The sequence below is a fragment of the Nematostella vectensis genome, chromosome 15 (genome assembly GCF_932526225.1).
Source record: "Nematostella vectensis chromosome 15, jaNemVect1.1, whole genome shotgun sequence".
NCBI lineage: Eukaryota > Metazoa > Cnidaria > Anthozoa > Actiniaria > Edwardsiidae > Nematostella > Nematostella vectensis.
Genome location: NC_064048.1, coordinates 251,890 through 268,574, shown reverse-complemented (window position 1 = coordinate 268,574; position 16,685 = coordinate 251,890). Strand labels below are relative to the sequence as shown.

Genomic DNA, 16,685 nt, shown 5'->3' with positions numbered 1-16,685 from the left:
TAAATTTGTTTTAATAATTATAATAACAATTTAACGATTGTTCAAGTTCCGGTTCAAATAAAAAAAAAGTACAATAAAAAATAAAACTTGTTATTGTTTATTTTAGTTATGATGATGACTTCAACAAAGAAGTTAGTCGTGGCATATTTGCGGGAGTGCGCAGTACGGATAGCAAGTCATCGTCAACTGCCATAAAAGGTTTGTTTGTGTGACGGAGAGTTGTCTCTGTGTGCCTAGGTCCACAGTGAGTATGACCGTTCATCTCAGCAGACAACCTTTTTCAAAAGCTTATTCTGGACCCTGGATATTGTTAAGAAACCAAACTGTTTAGATTGAAGGCAAAATCGTCTGCTTCCTCACAGGTCTTTCGCTACGAACCTTGACTCATGACCAGGGGCACACATCCACCATACACCTATACATATACCCATGATGATACCCATTTAATCAATGATCCATTATACTCCCCACCATTTCAAATTAGTACTGCAACCACCCCTATGGAAAAATCCTGCATCTGCCCCTGATGACAAATTCCCTTTTTTCTTTTGCAGCTGCAATGCATGTCCATTTCAGAACTAAAAAGAGGGAGCATGTCACAAAAGCAAATGACAGTTATAATGCCGCCTTAAACAGGCAGAGAAAGCGCAACCGGCTTAACACAGTGAGTATGACTAAAACTAATGATTGATGTGATAGCTATGGCATAGATAATTATGAAGACCTTAATCCTCTAAGATGTTGGTCTCCTATCCCATTGCCAGACTATTGCTAGATATTTCTACCAATTATCAAATCCAAATCCCCCCCCCCCGAGGAACCCTAGTCTATGTAAATGGCCCCTTAGAGTGGTATTCATCTGACGTTGAAACAAAAACTACTAATAATCAGTGTTTAATAGTGTCTACTAGTCAAGAGTGGAAAGGAAAATACAATAAAAATTACCTTCATTGTGTATAGCAGTAGGTATTTGGTTAGTATCTATTTCACAGTCACATGAAAACAAGGTACTCTTGTGATTCAGTTTATATAGTCAAGGTCCAAATCTCAATTTTTAATGCATGATTTAAAAAGGCAAGAATTCCCTGGACAACAACTCACAATATTCAGAAAATCAAATACATTTGTTTCTCTTCTCTTTTTGTAGAAAACAAAGCTACGAAAAAAGACCTTGAGGGAAAGCTCCAGCATCAACGAGGAGAGAAAAGGGGAATACTTTGAAATCATGTCCGTGGACTATATGTCCTCGGAGCACACAGTTTCTGATGGAGAAAATGAGGGGTCTGACGAGGAAGCACCTAAACTGCTTTACAAGCATAAGCTTCCATGGAGGAGTGAGGAGGCCGATTCATTGATGGCCTACTTAGAAAAAAAAGTTAGGAAGGGCAGGGGCCAGAGAAGCACAAACATGATGTACAGGAGGAAAGATGGTGCTAATTCGAAAAAAACTGCACCAATTGATGCTCCCGATTGGGCTGTGAAGCATCAGCTTTAGGTTGTCTACATGCAAGCTATTCTTTTTGAATTAGCACAATCTTCTCTATTTTGCTATGAATGATGGACTTGTGCGTTGGCACAAAAAATGTTATTGTTGAAGCATATAGTGATCGACTTTGATTTACAAATTCACAACGATTTTTATTACAACAAGTTTATGAGTATTCAGATTTATTATTGAACTATTTTCCTCGAAAAACAGTAGATGAGGCTACAATTTATTATATAAAGGAGATGTGATTTATTTAGAATATTGAAAGAGTAATATTCAAAGAATTATTACTTTGACCAAGATCTGATAAAATAATGTTTATAGTAATTTATTGATTTTGAAATATACACTTATTGGACCAAATAATTTGCAAAAGTGACCCTTGCTGTAGTAGTAAATATAATGAATATACACTCTTTGCATCATGAGCAAATGCAAGCAAACATGACGAAAACATAACATTTGCTATCGTATTTACCGGTGCGTGAATAGAACTGCAAATCCGTTCTTTGCACTGTTTTTGAAATATTAGCAAATATGAAGTAAAAATCGGCCTTCGCTTGGTTTGTCTTGGTGCCAAATATAAAGCAAATTCAATATTTGAATTTGAGTAAAGGCGAGTAAATATGGACTTCACCATAGTTGCAAAACATATTTACTATATCTGCAAATCCGTTTTTTCGTCCAGTGTCAATCCAGATAATTTGGATTCAGCCAAGACTCCACACAGAATATTAAGTCCTTGCCAATGGAAAGTGCTTGGAGCTCGCTCCGTTTTTTAGCGACGCTCCTAGAATTCATATACAAGCATTTCACGGTGGTACAGCAATTGCTTTTCCCTCTAGAGAACGCCCGTGGGCCAGGATGGGATGCAACATCTCCGCAGAGAAGCAGAAGCCCAACGAGTTTTGTCTGGTGAAGTCTCGTCTTGGACTAAACAGGGAATGATGTTGATTCCCGAAATCAGGCCTACTAGAGAAACCCACTTTGCAAAATTTCCATTAATAGAATGACGTCTCTTTGCCATTGCGATTTGCAATAGGTGGCTGAGCAAAAAGTAGCAAGGATCGTATAGCTAACAAAATGACAGGGCTTCTGGAATTACGCGCTTGTGCGGAAGCGCGTAATTTGGCTTTTTCCGCGTAATCCTCGTAATCCACAAATTTCCGCGTAATCCCGCGTAATTTGGCCAAATTTTGAAAGACAAAACATTTATGATGTGTTCTTTTAGGGTTCTATCCTCTATTTCTCTTAAAAAAGAGAGATCTTCTTCTTAAGAGTGCGATATTTCGAACTGAATTTCTAAAACAAATAAAATGAATAGGCGTTCGTTGCTAAACCGCGAAGGCCTAGGACTAATAATAAAATGCCTTATTTAATTGGCTGGTGGCTAGGAGCCAATAAAAACTCGCCTAAGATATTTTCGCGCAAAAAATTTACATTTTCAAGTTATTTCGTGCTTTCCTTCGGTACAAAATGTAGTTTGGGCGTAACAGTTGATATTCCGTGTAATTCAGTAAAGAATCCCGCAAAATTTTGAAAAATGTATTGCAAAATCCCGCGTAATTTAGCGCATAATGATTGATTATTCCAGAAGCCCTGAAATGATGACAGAGCTCAGGTAGACGTCAGCGGTCGAATTCCTCCCAATGCTTTCCCAGATTCTCCCAATTCCTCCCCAAGTTCTCTTAGATTCTCCCAATTCCTTCCAAAGTTCTCCAAAATACTCCCAATTCCTCCCAATGTTCTCCCAGATTCTCCCAATTCCTCCCAAAGTTCTCCCAGATTCTCCCAATTCCTCCCAAAGTTCTCCCAGATTCTCTAAATTCCTCCCAAAGTTCTACATTCTCCAGCATATTAATAGTATACAAGCAAAATGATAATATGTCAGTTTCTTAAAACTAACATTTGTTGAATATTTTGTTAATACTACAATAGAAATATTGTATAATGATACTAAATTCTTGAGCTGTAAGTTTCTTAACACCCTGGCAATAAATTCTATACTAATATAAATATAAATATGTATTGCCTTACAAATCACACCTTTTGGGAGGCCAACTTGCAAGCGCTCCGGCTTTTACAACATCAGTAATTAAAAACAAAGAGGAACAAATTCTACGTTTATATATATCCGTATATGGCTTATTCTAAAAATTACACACAGCAAAAATAGGGATTTTATTTCTTTTCTTAATTTCTAATAGGTAAACAAAATTAAATTAAATGTGTCATGGACGTTACATGAAAATAAACCAGATTTTTTTAAATTGAAACTCCTGTGATTTGTATAAGCCAATTATTTTTTTGTATATATCATTCAAGCAGAAGGATGAAAGTTGATAACTATGCTGTCATTACTTCTGTTTCTCATTTACCAGTTTAATTTTGAGCTAGGGCGCCCAAACTTCATTTTTCCGAGAAATCTCGACGAACTCAGATCGCTGGTCTTAAATACAATGATTACAAGGAAAAGGACAGGAAGAGAAAGAGGTTACAAAGAGAAACGAAGTTGTTAAGACCTGGTGTTTGAGCCGCAGCATTAAACTGGTAGAAACGTGATGAAATCTACCCAGTCCACACTTCTTGTATCTTTTATGGCCCTGTAGAGTTGTAGGGGAATTGGCCATTGAAAATTCCACAACTTACAGTTGTAGAGAAAGTTTTTAAACAGGCAAAGTAATTTTAAACTGCCAATTTTAGAAGCAGTTAAAGAATGTTAGCACTCAGTAATGGAGTATGTTAATGTTTGCAATGACATTATAATTTCAGTTAAAAAGCAAAGCTGAATACTGCAGGTCTCTTACAAAGTCATGTTTGGCAACGAAATGAAACAAACTTGTTATTCTTGTTAAATAGATAAATTATTTCCATCCAATTCTTGAGAATGTAACATCATTGACATCATCCATGCTGTAACGTCCATATACTTATACTTATACAATACTTTACATAGATTTTCCAATGAAAATAGCCAAGAGTTTGTAATTTCTGTATTTATTTATATATTATTTTATATATATTTATTTGTAATAGGCTTTGATATAATGCAGTGCACCAGCAAGGTTTTTTTTTGCCTTTAGCATGAGAGACACGGTGTCCATGCATCAATTATAAATTATTTTAATTTAATACAGTTGTTCCAAACAACTTATATTTTTAAGAGTATAGAGAGATGGCTTTAGAACTGAAATAGTGATAATCCTTCATTAGACTTTCAAAACCTTGTTTTTTATCATTAACAAAAGGCATTACTAAATCAGTATATGGGTGAAGTAAATCTGTCTACTATGGGGACCCCCTGGTGGGTAAGAACATTGCGTATTGTGGGTCAAATATTTTTTTCTACAGTTTTTGGATATATATCTATATATTTAAAAAGAAATCCCCCTGTTATAGCGGAGCCTAGCTCCATAGGCATAGAAATATGGCATGGGTATGCGACTTGATTTTTGTGGTCATCGTGCGGGTACCCTCTGGTATCTCAGAGTCAGTCAGTCAGCCGCGCAACTCTCAGGCTCCACACGGCCCCGAAATGGCGCCCAATACACGCACGGAGCAAGGGAAAAAGTTATTGCCGATTATGCGATGATTATTTATTTTGCCTCAAATTTTGTGACTTAAGGATAAAGTCAACTAGAGGAGATCTACTAACATTCATTCACGCCAAGATTTATCTGGTTTTAGCTAGTAAATTTAAGCAAGTAACAGTTCACATTAAAAAGCGAACACAACCACAAGAAAGCGACAAAAAATAATGCAAGGTGAGTTTCGGACGACGATTTGTATTGTCTATTGAGGATATCACAGTTATTGGGCTTTTTGTTGTCCTTTTTGTTTGCTTTGAGAATGCGAGTACTTAACTTAGTAATCAAATTATTTGAGCATAACACCTTTTGTTTTGACATTCTTCGTTTTATCTATGTTCTTGAATGTGTTGAATAAAATACAATACACCAAAAACTGGAATTCGACAAATTTTCGTCTTTAATAAGACCAAATTTTCGTTCTCGTCTTTATATCCGGTGCTCTTAGCCCTAAGAAGATACTTACATATCCTTAGAAGATACAGCAACTTTTTCAACTTACAAGAGAAATTTTCCTTACCGAGTGTAAAAAAAATCAACCCCTATTATCAATATGTATTGTTGTTATTGTCTGCATCTTGCTTCTCATGAGTTTATTGTTTTTCAAATAGTTGTGGAAAATTAGTTAGATTATTAATGGCTTGATGAAAAGATTGTTATAAAAGAAATAATAAATAATTGTTTTCACTCTTTTATGAACCCGGAACTACCCGAGGGCCAAGATATATATATCTTGGTTTGTAGGAAAAAAACGCGAACTACCGTTTCATCTCTACAAGCCTGTTTCGTGGTTGCCCACTCATCATCAGGAGATTTATATATATCTATATAAACTGGAAGACATGAGAATTAAAAACCATTTCTTGAAGAGAACAGTAGGGAGTTCATATTCACTAGTCATTTGATGCCCCCACACCCATGGTCCCATGAAAGGGTGGGGGATTAGACTAGATTAGGGGGATTAGCCTGTTTCCAAGTTAAGAGTAAAAAACAGTCAATACCACCCTCTTGACATATTCTGGTTAAAAAGTGGTCTAAAACCCCACATTAACCCCTGATTTCTGCATGAACATAAGGGAGGGAGCTCAAATGACTAGTTCATTACTATGTGATTCAGCAGTACACACTCAATAGGTTTTTTTAGAACAAGATACTTATAGAATATAAAACTAAAAACAAACTTTAGCTTTTTAAATAATAAATCTGTAAAGAAACAGTTTTCTATCAACCTTAAGATAATGGGAAAGGGGATATTTTAGGAAAGTACTGAATATAATTATCATACAATTATTATTGTTATATTTTCTTTTCAAACATTTAAAGAAGAGTCATATTTCTTCCTTTTACTTCTCCTACTTTTATGCAATTGATGCTCTGTGCTATTTCCCCTCTACACCAAGAATAAATTAATGAATAAATTTGATTTTTAAATTAGAAATTTTCATTTAGTACTTTCACTTATATCTTCTTTTTTGGATTTCCTTTCCAAGTCAGTCTCTTTCCCATTAAATTTATTTTAGAGGTTTAGATTATTTTTATTGGAATGGTTGGATCCAGGGTTTCTAAAAACATCAAAATATAATGCATTACTGGATGTATATTTGTAGATATTAATTCCCATGAGGATGGGGAATCACCACTTAAAATGGTACATGAAAACTTCAGTATTGCATCTCATCTAAAACTGTGTTTGACACTATATAATATCTTTGAAATCCTGTTTCATCTATTACTTGTTCTTCGCAAGGACAAAGCTTGTCAGAATGTAGCTTTAAGAATGTACATTTAATGGAACTTTTATGAGGGGAAGGGTTTTTTAGGGCAAGATACTTAAACTTTATAACACTAGCAATAACCATGTTCTTTTTCAATAATTGAATTATGTTCACATTCCTTGGATAGCATAGGCTTGGCCTCTTTAGAAGCCTGTGGTGGTGAAAGGGTTAAGATAATGGGGAAGGGGAAATGTCAATAAATGCTCAATCAAATTATTTTCATTACTCTTATATTTTTTTCACCATACCTTTCAAGTTGAGTCCAGTTCCGTTATTTCTCCTCTCCCGTCGACTATTATTTTAGTCAATGATATAATGATATTCTTTGCTGTTTCCTCTCTACCCCAAACATAGTTCAATGAAAGGGTTTGGTTTGAAATTAGAAGTTAGCATTGTCAGTGATGTCTTAGATGTATTTTTTTAGGATTTGCTTCCAAAATCAATCTGTTTTTTTCTCCATTGCATTCATTTTGGAGTAGGCCACCAACAACAAGGCCACTATATGGTAAAGGGTGGGTCCAGACATTTTTCTGAATATTCAGTCCAATTAAGAAGAGAATCACCACTAAATCGATACATTCAAATTACAGTATGGCATTTAAACAGTCTAAATATTTTATTTAGAATCTTTGGAATGCTGTTACATCAATGACATATTCTGCACAAAGGCAAAGTTTGTTGGAGTACTGTTTTGATTAAAAATATATTCATAATGAAACTTCTATGGTGGGGAAATAAGAATTTACCATTAGACACTTGGCAACTTTGACAGCCATATTTACACCAGGAATTGTGTTTGTTAACTTTGACGTACTGCATAATTAAAATTATTGAATTAGGCCTCGATCCATTTGGTTGGTCCAATGAATAAATCTTAGTAAAGAGCAGGATCCTAGATCCCCCAAAAATTCCTCGATCAGTCAATACAAAAGGTGTTCAATGCTGGCTCCGCTCATAGGCAGTGCCTAAATCTATATATTATTTCCTTATTTTGGGGATTTTTTTTTCTTATATGGAACAACCACAATCACACCTCTTGCTTCTTTTAGGGAGCCCCCTCTCTCCTTGGGAGTTTTAATGGGGATATTTTCAGTGCTAGCTGATGACCAACAGGGTTTATAAACCCTGAATAAACCCTGAATTAAATTTGCAGTGGAAACTGAATTACAGGGAGAGCAATTACACTGATGACTATAGAGTAAGACAATTATTCTACAGTTCCTTTGTCATAAGCATTCAGTTGTTCCTCTATTCAGTTGTTCCCTTTATTATTATAATAACAATTATCAGAGGTGCCAGCAAACCTGCGGTGGCTTGTCCTCCATATAACTCTCTTTAGAAAACTGTGCAATTAGAGAATAAATAAAGTGTGCTGGATCCGTCATATTGCAAATTACCCGTCAACCACCGCACGCAATTTAGCCAAACACTAGACCATCTGCCTCTGACAACAGCCTTTTTAAGTCATTGTGCACTTTGCACTCTTTTGTACTTTATTGTATCAGTCGCATTAGATCACTCTCACATATTGCACACTTCTCAAGAGTTTCACTTTTAGCATTTCCACAGTAGCAGAATGTTGCTGGATTTTGTGCGACTCTCCTTGGTGTAAATGACACTCGTGCTTGAACACTACCCACCACCTATCCTCCTTCCGTACATTACATGTGTTTTCCACATATTGACGAATCTTGATGTGCTTGGCTTCCCCTCGCATAGAATTCAATCCAAGCCCATACCCTATGGATGTCAATAACTGATGGCAATGATAAGGAACTGCATATGTGACTGTCCAAATTGTGGGGCTAATTTTATTGTCACCAATAAACAGCCGGATTGCATTAAAATAATGCTGACATTTCAAAGTCAGTTCATCAAATAGCTCTTTACTCACTGTAACTCTTGTGTATATTGATACAGAGTCTCTAAGTTGCAAAGCTGTCCATTGCAATGCATAGAGTTTAACTTTGGTGCTCTCTGCAACTGACTCAATATTTAAAAGTTCCTGAATGGCATAGCTAAAGGTCCAGGAAAATTTCTTTGACTCCAGCCCAGTAAACCTGTAAGAAAAGGCAAGCTTGTTTTTCCGCTTTTCACGGAACCATCGTGAGAAGTTCTTGTATAAGCGCCCACACTTCATTTTGGTTTTCACGCAGGTCATAAACTTCACAATTGCAGATGAATTAGAAAGGTCAGTCAAATTAGTCACACACTTTAGGGCAGGGAGACCAGTGTAATACATTGCAATTGTTAAAACAAGCATGAACCAATGCTGCCATGCATTGTTTGTGTTGGGGAGAGGCTCTGCTTTCATTGCATCTACATATGTACCAAGTGGGGGTTCGTATTCTTGCCTTGATTTCTGACTGGAAATAAAAGCCGAGACTTTACCCCTATCCTTGCCAGATGGATCTTTCAGGTTTTTTTTTATAAGACTTGACCTTGTCTGCAACCTTCAATCGATCACTGAACTTCCACGGTTTCCAGGTGTCAGTTTGATTCTCTCCAATTGAACCACCCATTGTTAACTTAGATCTTTTGTCAACATTTGCAAAAGATGAGAAATAGGTTGCTGCATTATTTAGTTCACCAGACATGCTTGCAACCCATTTCTGATCAGCAGGGATTAGCTGATCCCTCCTTCAGTCAACAAGGTCTTTCCATCAATTTCTTCAATTTCTTTGATAGGGTGATCCTCATCACAATCTGCCCCAAGAAGCAAGTGGTTATTGTTGCAACTCTGAACTCCCTGGAGCAGGTTCAGGAAGCTGACTAGATATGCTGAAAAATGATAACTTAGTGTCAGTAATTTGGCTTACAAACATGCAGAGTAAGGCCCAGACACTTTAATAAAAAAGGGAGGGATAGAGGGAATTGGTAATCTTAGGCATGATTAAAGCCCTTGCCCATTGGGATAAAAAGTTTTCTTTGTGGCTATTGTTAAATGTAGTTGTTAACATAAATCCAGACCACGTATTGGGTGCGAATGGGAATCAGCAGTTCACACCAGCACCCACAGGAAGTGGGCTATGGCCTCATGCCCAAATATGAACTCCTGGGGGCACGCATTGCTTTTATTCTAGGTCATTAATTAATTCATATTTATTTTCACCCTAAAAGCATACATTTTTGTCTTTATTCAAAGCTGAGCCAAACACTTACCAGTTGCAGTATCGTCTTTCCCAAATGGTGCCCCATCTGCTCCAACAGCAACATACATGACGTTTTCCTCATCATGTAACCATTTTAGGCATGGATTTTCCCTGTTAACTGTTAAGTACATATCAGCCAGGCGCAACAATAAGGGCTTTAAGGGTCTATAAACCCCAGGAGCAGATTCCACATGGAGCTCTGTTGCAAGATTTTTTAGATCCCTTACGTCCCCAATGTCTATACTATTAACATATTTCATCAGGTTCTTGTAAGGGGTAATCTTGGGGATTTCTAATCCTTCAAGTATTCCTTCTTCCTGTTTGTAGCACATTTCTCAATATCACCACTGTTTCGGATGCGGGTATACTTTCGCTTCCCAATAAGCCCTCCATCGTATAACACTCGCATACTTCGTATACGGTTTGACTGACCATTAGCATAATCCTTGAATTTCGCTTTAAGAATGCCCGGTAAAATGCTTTTCATACACACGTCTGAATTTGAAATATATTTTTTTAATTCATGTGTTGATGATGTTCCCAGTAGAGTTGTTCACAATCCATCGTGGACAGAATGTGTATCTACTGGATTGGGCTTGGCACTTGTCTTACAGTGGATTGGCTTGAGAGCTGCAATCGTTTGCTTTTTTCTTCTAATTTGCTGTGATCTTGAGAGGTTTAATTTGTCACTACATGACTGCAAAACACTGCTTGATTTTCTTGGTCGCTTGGCATTCACAATATTTGTGTCCAAATCATTTTCCTTTAGTTCTCCAAGCTGAAAATAAATTTAAAAAATGATGTAGATTGTCTGTTTGAAAAAAAAAAAATTGGCTAAGTACTTATAAATCAAACCTGCAGTACTTTGCAATTATCTTTCTTGTTTATAACTATATTTTGTGCTTACCAATTGATTCTGTTATCATTAATTTTGTGTATTTTTAAAAGGAATTTGAATTCATTGGGAAAACTATGTAAAGTGTGACCCTTGATTTTTTCCGATTTAACTTATAACCTACGTACTGATTTGCACTGATGTCACATATCCTCTTTTACACCGTGATAATTAACTCAGCAAAAGCAACAATGGACATTATTTGAAATACATGTCAAGAAACGAAGCTTCCCTGTACTAAGTATTACATGCATTTAGATTGACTTACACGCTTCTTCCGTTTCCAAATCCTTTCTTCAAGTCGATGGACTTGATTGTTTGTCTCGACTAATTCCCGTTGCTTGCGCTCGATATCCTGCTCGAGCTCTGTCAACCTCGAATCTTGCCCTAGCTTTAGTTGTATCAATCGGGCTTGTTGCTCCTTTCTCTCTTTGGTGTAGAGATGCAAAGGAAACCTTGGCTTTTTTACCGCTAGAGACACCCCCGGGCAATCGCTATGGGAAAAAAATCAAAGCAAAGGCGAATGCCATGAATAAATACATATTTTAAAACACAAAGCCTTGGGCTAAAAAGATAAAATAAAATGTAAAAGCTTAAATGAAAAGACTTACATCGAACAAGAATCAGCAGCGTCTGACTCGTGTGATACCGCTCCAATCATGGACTAAGAACCTAATTCGAGTTCGATAAATCCTAGTAAAAGAGGCATCAAATGAAAGCTTATTTCTTCGAGAATGTAAATTTAGGCGCCAAATGAATCCATATCGTACCCAGTCCCCGTGTTACCCCTCAAAAGGCAACCCATTTTGCCAAGGAAATCCAGCCTGAAAACTCCCGTGATTCTTTACGGGCTTCGGGGCGCCATCTTGGATTTGTTCACCCCCCGTTCAGAGACGCGTTGGAGGGGTGGTCTGGCCCCAGCGTGACAAGAGGGCATCCAACGAGCTGCCAATTTTGTAGAGGTGTTCTCACGTATCTCCCGATTTTAAGCCATAATATCCACACTGCGGTCGGTCCTACAGAAAAGAGCTGGAAATCGAGTCTAGGAGAATCTGGGAGACAAAATATAGGGTAGCTCCTAGGATATCTTAAAGAGTCCCAATTTATGAGAACGTGGCTCCCACATTTTCCCAGGTCCTGCCACTTTAGTATAACGCTGTGTTTCCCAACTTTTGGGAGAATCTAGGAGAATAGCCGAGGATTTGGGAGTTCCTAGGATATCCTAGGAATTGCCAGATTATCATCATCTGAAGCTTGGCTCCCACATTTTCCCAGATCACGGAAGATAACTTCTCTGGGGCTAGCGAGGCAACGAGCTTGCGCTACAAATTCAGGCGGGGGCCTAGGACCAACAATATTGGTGGGCAGACCTTTCCAATCGCACCCTTGAACCGTGGGTCTAACAACGACAGGTGTGTCGAAAAATTACAAGGAATGTGACCACGTGACTATATGATTAGATCCGCTAACTCGCGCTCACGTGATCTAAACTGTGAAACTTCCAAGAATAAGAGAACTACCTTTTCCGGTAGAAATGGAAAACAAATATGACAGAATAAGTTTTTTTAATTATATATTCTAGACCGCATTCTGAGAATTAGGGCAGTTTTTCCAGGTTTTCCACAAATGAAACATGCTCCACGGCCACGCTCTTTGAGTGGTGGAGCTCTGAATACCCGCCGAAGCGGCCGCGCCCTCTCCTAAACTGTGTAGGGCCGTCACTTTTCATCATCTTGGAGATTGTAGACGCGACGGACATATCCTCTTTGGTTTCTAAAAGCCTGATGATGAGGTCTCCAAACTGTGGTTTATACATGTGCGGCCTGCACTGAGTACCACCTCATATTGAGCCGCCTTGGTGTCACTGCAATATCTTGCCTCGTCGGCTAGGTTTTGAAGGGCGTTCATGATCATGGCTGGGTCTCTGAGCCGAGGAGGGGCACTCGCTAACTGGCGGACGAGCTGAAAAGCGGCGGGGACTCCGCCTTTGTCTGTTTTCGCAGCATTAAGTACAGCCAGTTGTGCCTGCAAGGCTTTAATCTGCTCGGCGATCTACAACGTCAAAACACAAAAGCGCCCGTTACTTATCTGAAAATAACCAAGTATTTTTATGTGTGTTCTCCAATTTTTTGTGTGTGTGACAATCTATTTATTACCATTATTATTATTATTGTTATTGTTATTGTTATTGTTATTGTTATTGTTATTGTTATTGTTATTGTTATTGTTATTGTTATTGTTATTGTTATTGTTATTGTTATTGTTATTGTTATTGTTATTGTTATTGTTATTGTTATTGTTATTGTTATTGTTATTGTTATTGTTATTGTTATTGTTATTGTTATTGTTATTGTTATTGTTATTGTTATTGTTATTGTTATTGTTATTGTTATTGTTATTGTTATAGTTATAGTTATAATTATAATTATTATTATTATTATTATTATTATTATTATTATTATTATTATTATTATTATTATTATTATTATTATTATTATTTATTTCTTTTCTATTAATCTATTTCCTTCTAGCCGGCCCCAACCGATATCTTTTTTACTTTGATATTTTCTCTTTAACCTTTTTTTTTTTTGAAATGGCAAATACACGCTGGCTACATGCGGATACCTATTTTTAACCCCGGCATCAAAAACCACAAGGCGGCCGAGATTACAATGTTTTGAACATCTGTTAGTTTGTTGGATTCTCTGCTTTTTACGCCAAAGTTCAAACGAGTAACTAAAAGTCCTTCCAGGGGGATATCCTTCTACGGAAGCCGCAAAAGACGATGTTTTTTTTACGACGGCGCGACGGACATTTTTCTTTCTTTCCTCTAATCGGCCCCGGCTGACTTTTTTTCTTTCTTTCTTCTAGTCGGCCCGGGCCAACATTTTACTTTCTTTCTTCTAGTCGGCCCCTACCGGCATTTTTTTCTTTCTTCTAGTCGGCCCCAACCGACATTTTTTCTTTCATTCTTCTAGTCAGCCCAGACTGACACATTTGGCGGATGAAACGAATTTTTTTTTTAAGACGGCCCCGACCGACATTTTCTCTTTCTTTCCCCGGCCCCGACCGACGTTTTTCCTTTCTTTCTTCTATTCGGCCCGGGCCAACATTTTACTTTCTTTCTTTTAGTCTGCCCCGACCGACCTTTTTTTAATTTATGTGAATAATTGATCCCTGTAGGCTCTGACCAACTCAAAGAATAAATACATGACACACGTGCGAATGAAAAACTGAGGCTGCAAGAGTTACAAATACACTGATTATATATATTGTTTTTATGTACAAGACGGCCCCAATCGAAACAAAATGTAATGCATTAACGTAAAGATTTTAATAGTAGACCAGCCCGGCTATGTGGAATACGCACAACAAGACGACGGCTACGTAGAATACGCACAACATGACGATACGCCTAAGTGGACGGTCCAACTAAAGTAGAAAACAAATAACTAGAGACGACGACTGTCGAGATAGGAAAGTATAAAATATTCAGAGGTCTACATGATAGAGAACTAATAGTGTACCGCAACAACCGCCTTAACGTACTAGATAATAGAACGAGAAATCCGCCTACATAAACACACGTTCGAATGAAAATTGCATAAATCCCGAACCTGAAGAAACTAACTAAACTAAAATATAGAGTAAACGTTAATAAATTGGTAGAGGACTGTAGACATGAAATACCTGAGAATGTCCTGGAAACTGTAGGAGACTAATAACTACAGTTGCGGTTGTGCGGCCAAGACAAAAACTGCTAGTGCATTGAAATGATATAACAAGCATACAAACCTCATTAGGTGGGTTCTGCTGAACCTGTTGTTCAGCGACTGGTGGTTCTTGTTGCTCCTCGATATCGGGGGGAAGGATAATTACATTATCGGGGGCTTGAACCTCGGCCATTTTAGGGGAAAATACGGAGCTACCACGTCGAGATACCATGTCGGGCAAGAGCTTTACCAACTGGTCATGAGTTAGTCCGTGGTTGTACTTTTATACCGATGTTCCGCATGGGTGCACATGGAATATTTCCTCCCGACCAGAAACGGTTGGTGGAGTCCCACTTGCTATATGACATCTCTGTTTGCCATAAAGTAGCACACGCCCTAAAAAGCATCTGAAATTCGCTCATTACATAAGGGGAGTAGAAAACCTTTATACCAGTAAACACAGTTATATTTGGTACAGGATGCGGCTTGGCTTTGTGGTCATCGCGCGGGTACCCTGTGGTGTCACTCGCCAGCCAGCCAGCTAGCCGCGCGACTCCCAGGCCCCACTTGGCCCCGAAATGGCGACTAAATACAAGCACGGAGCAGGGGAAAAAGTTCTTGTCGATTATGCGATGATTATTTATTTTGCCTCAAATTTTGTGACTTAAGGATAAAGTCGACTAGAGGAGATCTACTAACATTCATTCACGCCAAGATTTATCTGGTTTTAGCTAGTAAATTTAAGCAAGTAACAGTTCACATTAAAAAGCGAACAGAACCACAAGAAAGCGACCAAAAAAACAAAAAACAAAAACAATGCAAGGTGAGTTTCGGACGACGATTTGTATTGTCTATTGAGGATATGACAGTTATTAGGCTTTTTGTTGTCCTTTTTGTATGCTTTGAGAATGCGAGTACTTAACTCAGTAATCAAATTATTTAGGCATAACAGGTTTTGTTTTGACATTCTTCGTTTTATCTATATTCTTGATTGTGTTGAATAAAATACAATACAACAAAAACTGGAATTCGTCTTTAATAAGACTTCTTCAGGGCAGATTGATTGTGTTGAGATATTTCATAAAGGCTAACCAATATCGTGTTGCATTTGTCAAATACTGCTAAAGAAGACCGTTCTTGTCTTTATATCCTGTGCTCTTAGTCCTAAGAAGATACATATCCTTAGAAGATACAGCAGCTTTTTCAACTTACAAGAGAAATTTTCCTTACCGAGGATAAAAAAACCCTATTTTCAATATGTATTGTTGTTATTGTCTGCATCTTGCATCTCATGTGTTTATTTTTTTTTTCAAATAGTTGTGGAAAATTAGTTAGATTATAAATGGCTTGATAAAAAGATTGTTTTGAAAGAAATAATAAATAATTGTTTTCACTCTTTTATGAACCTGAAGGGTGGGGGATTAAACTTTAATAAAAGCCTGTTTCCAAGTTAAGAGTAAAAAACAGTCAATACCACCACCCCTCTTGACATATTCTGGTTAAAAAGTGGTCTAAAACCCCACATTAACCTCTGACTTCTGCGGGACCATAAGGGAGGGGGCGCAAATGACTAGTTCATTACTATGTGATTCAGCAGTACACACTCATAGGTTTTTTTAGAACAAGATACTTATATAATATAAAACTAAAAACAAAGTTTTGCTTTTTAAATAATAAATCTGTAAAGAAAACAGTTTTCTATAAACCTAAAGATAATGGGAAAGGGGATATTTTAGAGAAGTACTGAATATAATTATCACATTATTGTTATTATATTTTCTTTTCAAACATTTAAAGAAGAGTCATATTTTTTCCTTTTTTTTTCTCCCTGTTGACTATTTTTATGCAATTGATGCTCTTTGCTATTTCCCCTCTACACCAAATATAAATTAATGAACAAATTTTATTTTTAAATTTGTAATTTCCATTTAGTACTCTCAATTATATCTTCTTTTTAGGATTTTCTTTCTAAGTCTCTTTCCCATTACATTTATTTTAGAGGTTTAGATTTATTTCATTGGAATAGTTGGATCCAGGGTTTCTCAAAACACCAAAATATAATGCATTACTGGAT

The 16,685-nt window shown here is 37.1% G+C and overlaps 2 protein-coding genes across 2 annotated transcripts; one reads left to right on the top strand and one right to left on the bottom strand.

Annotated features, from left to right (window-relative positions):
- Positions 1–220: 220 nt before the first annotated feature.
- Positions 221–1,852, top strand: LOC116618840. The gene is made up of 2 exons (XM_032382962.2): positions 221–664; positions 1,148–1,852. The coding sequence occupies exons 1-2, from the start codon at positions 527–529 to the stop codon at positions 1,493–1,495; spliced, it is 486 nt and encodes a 161-aa protein (XP_032238853.2). The 5' UTR covers positions 221–526; the 3' UTR covers positions 1,496–1,852.
- Positions 1,853–12,446: 10,594 nt separating this feature from the next.
- LOC116618839 lies at positions 12,447–15,214 on the bottom strand. Its single transcript, XM_032382961.2, has 2 exons — positions 14,694–15,214; positions 12,447–12,950 (listed from the first exon to the last, which is right to left on the bottom strand). Exons 1-2 carry the CDS (start codon positions 14,841–14,843, stop codon positions 12,672–12,674), a joined length of 429 nt encoding a protein of 142 aa, XP_032238852.1. The 5' UTR covers positions 14,844–15,214; the 3' UTR covers positions 12,447–12,671.
- Positions 15,215–16,685: the final 1,471 nt, after the last annotated feature.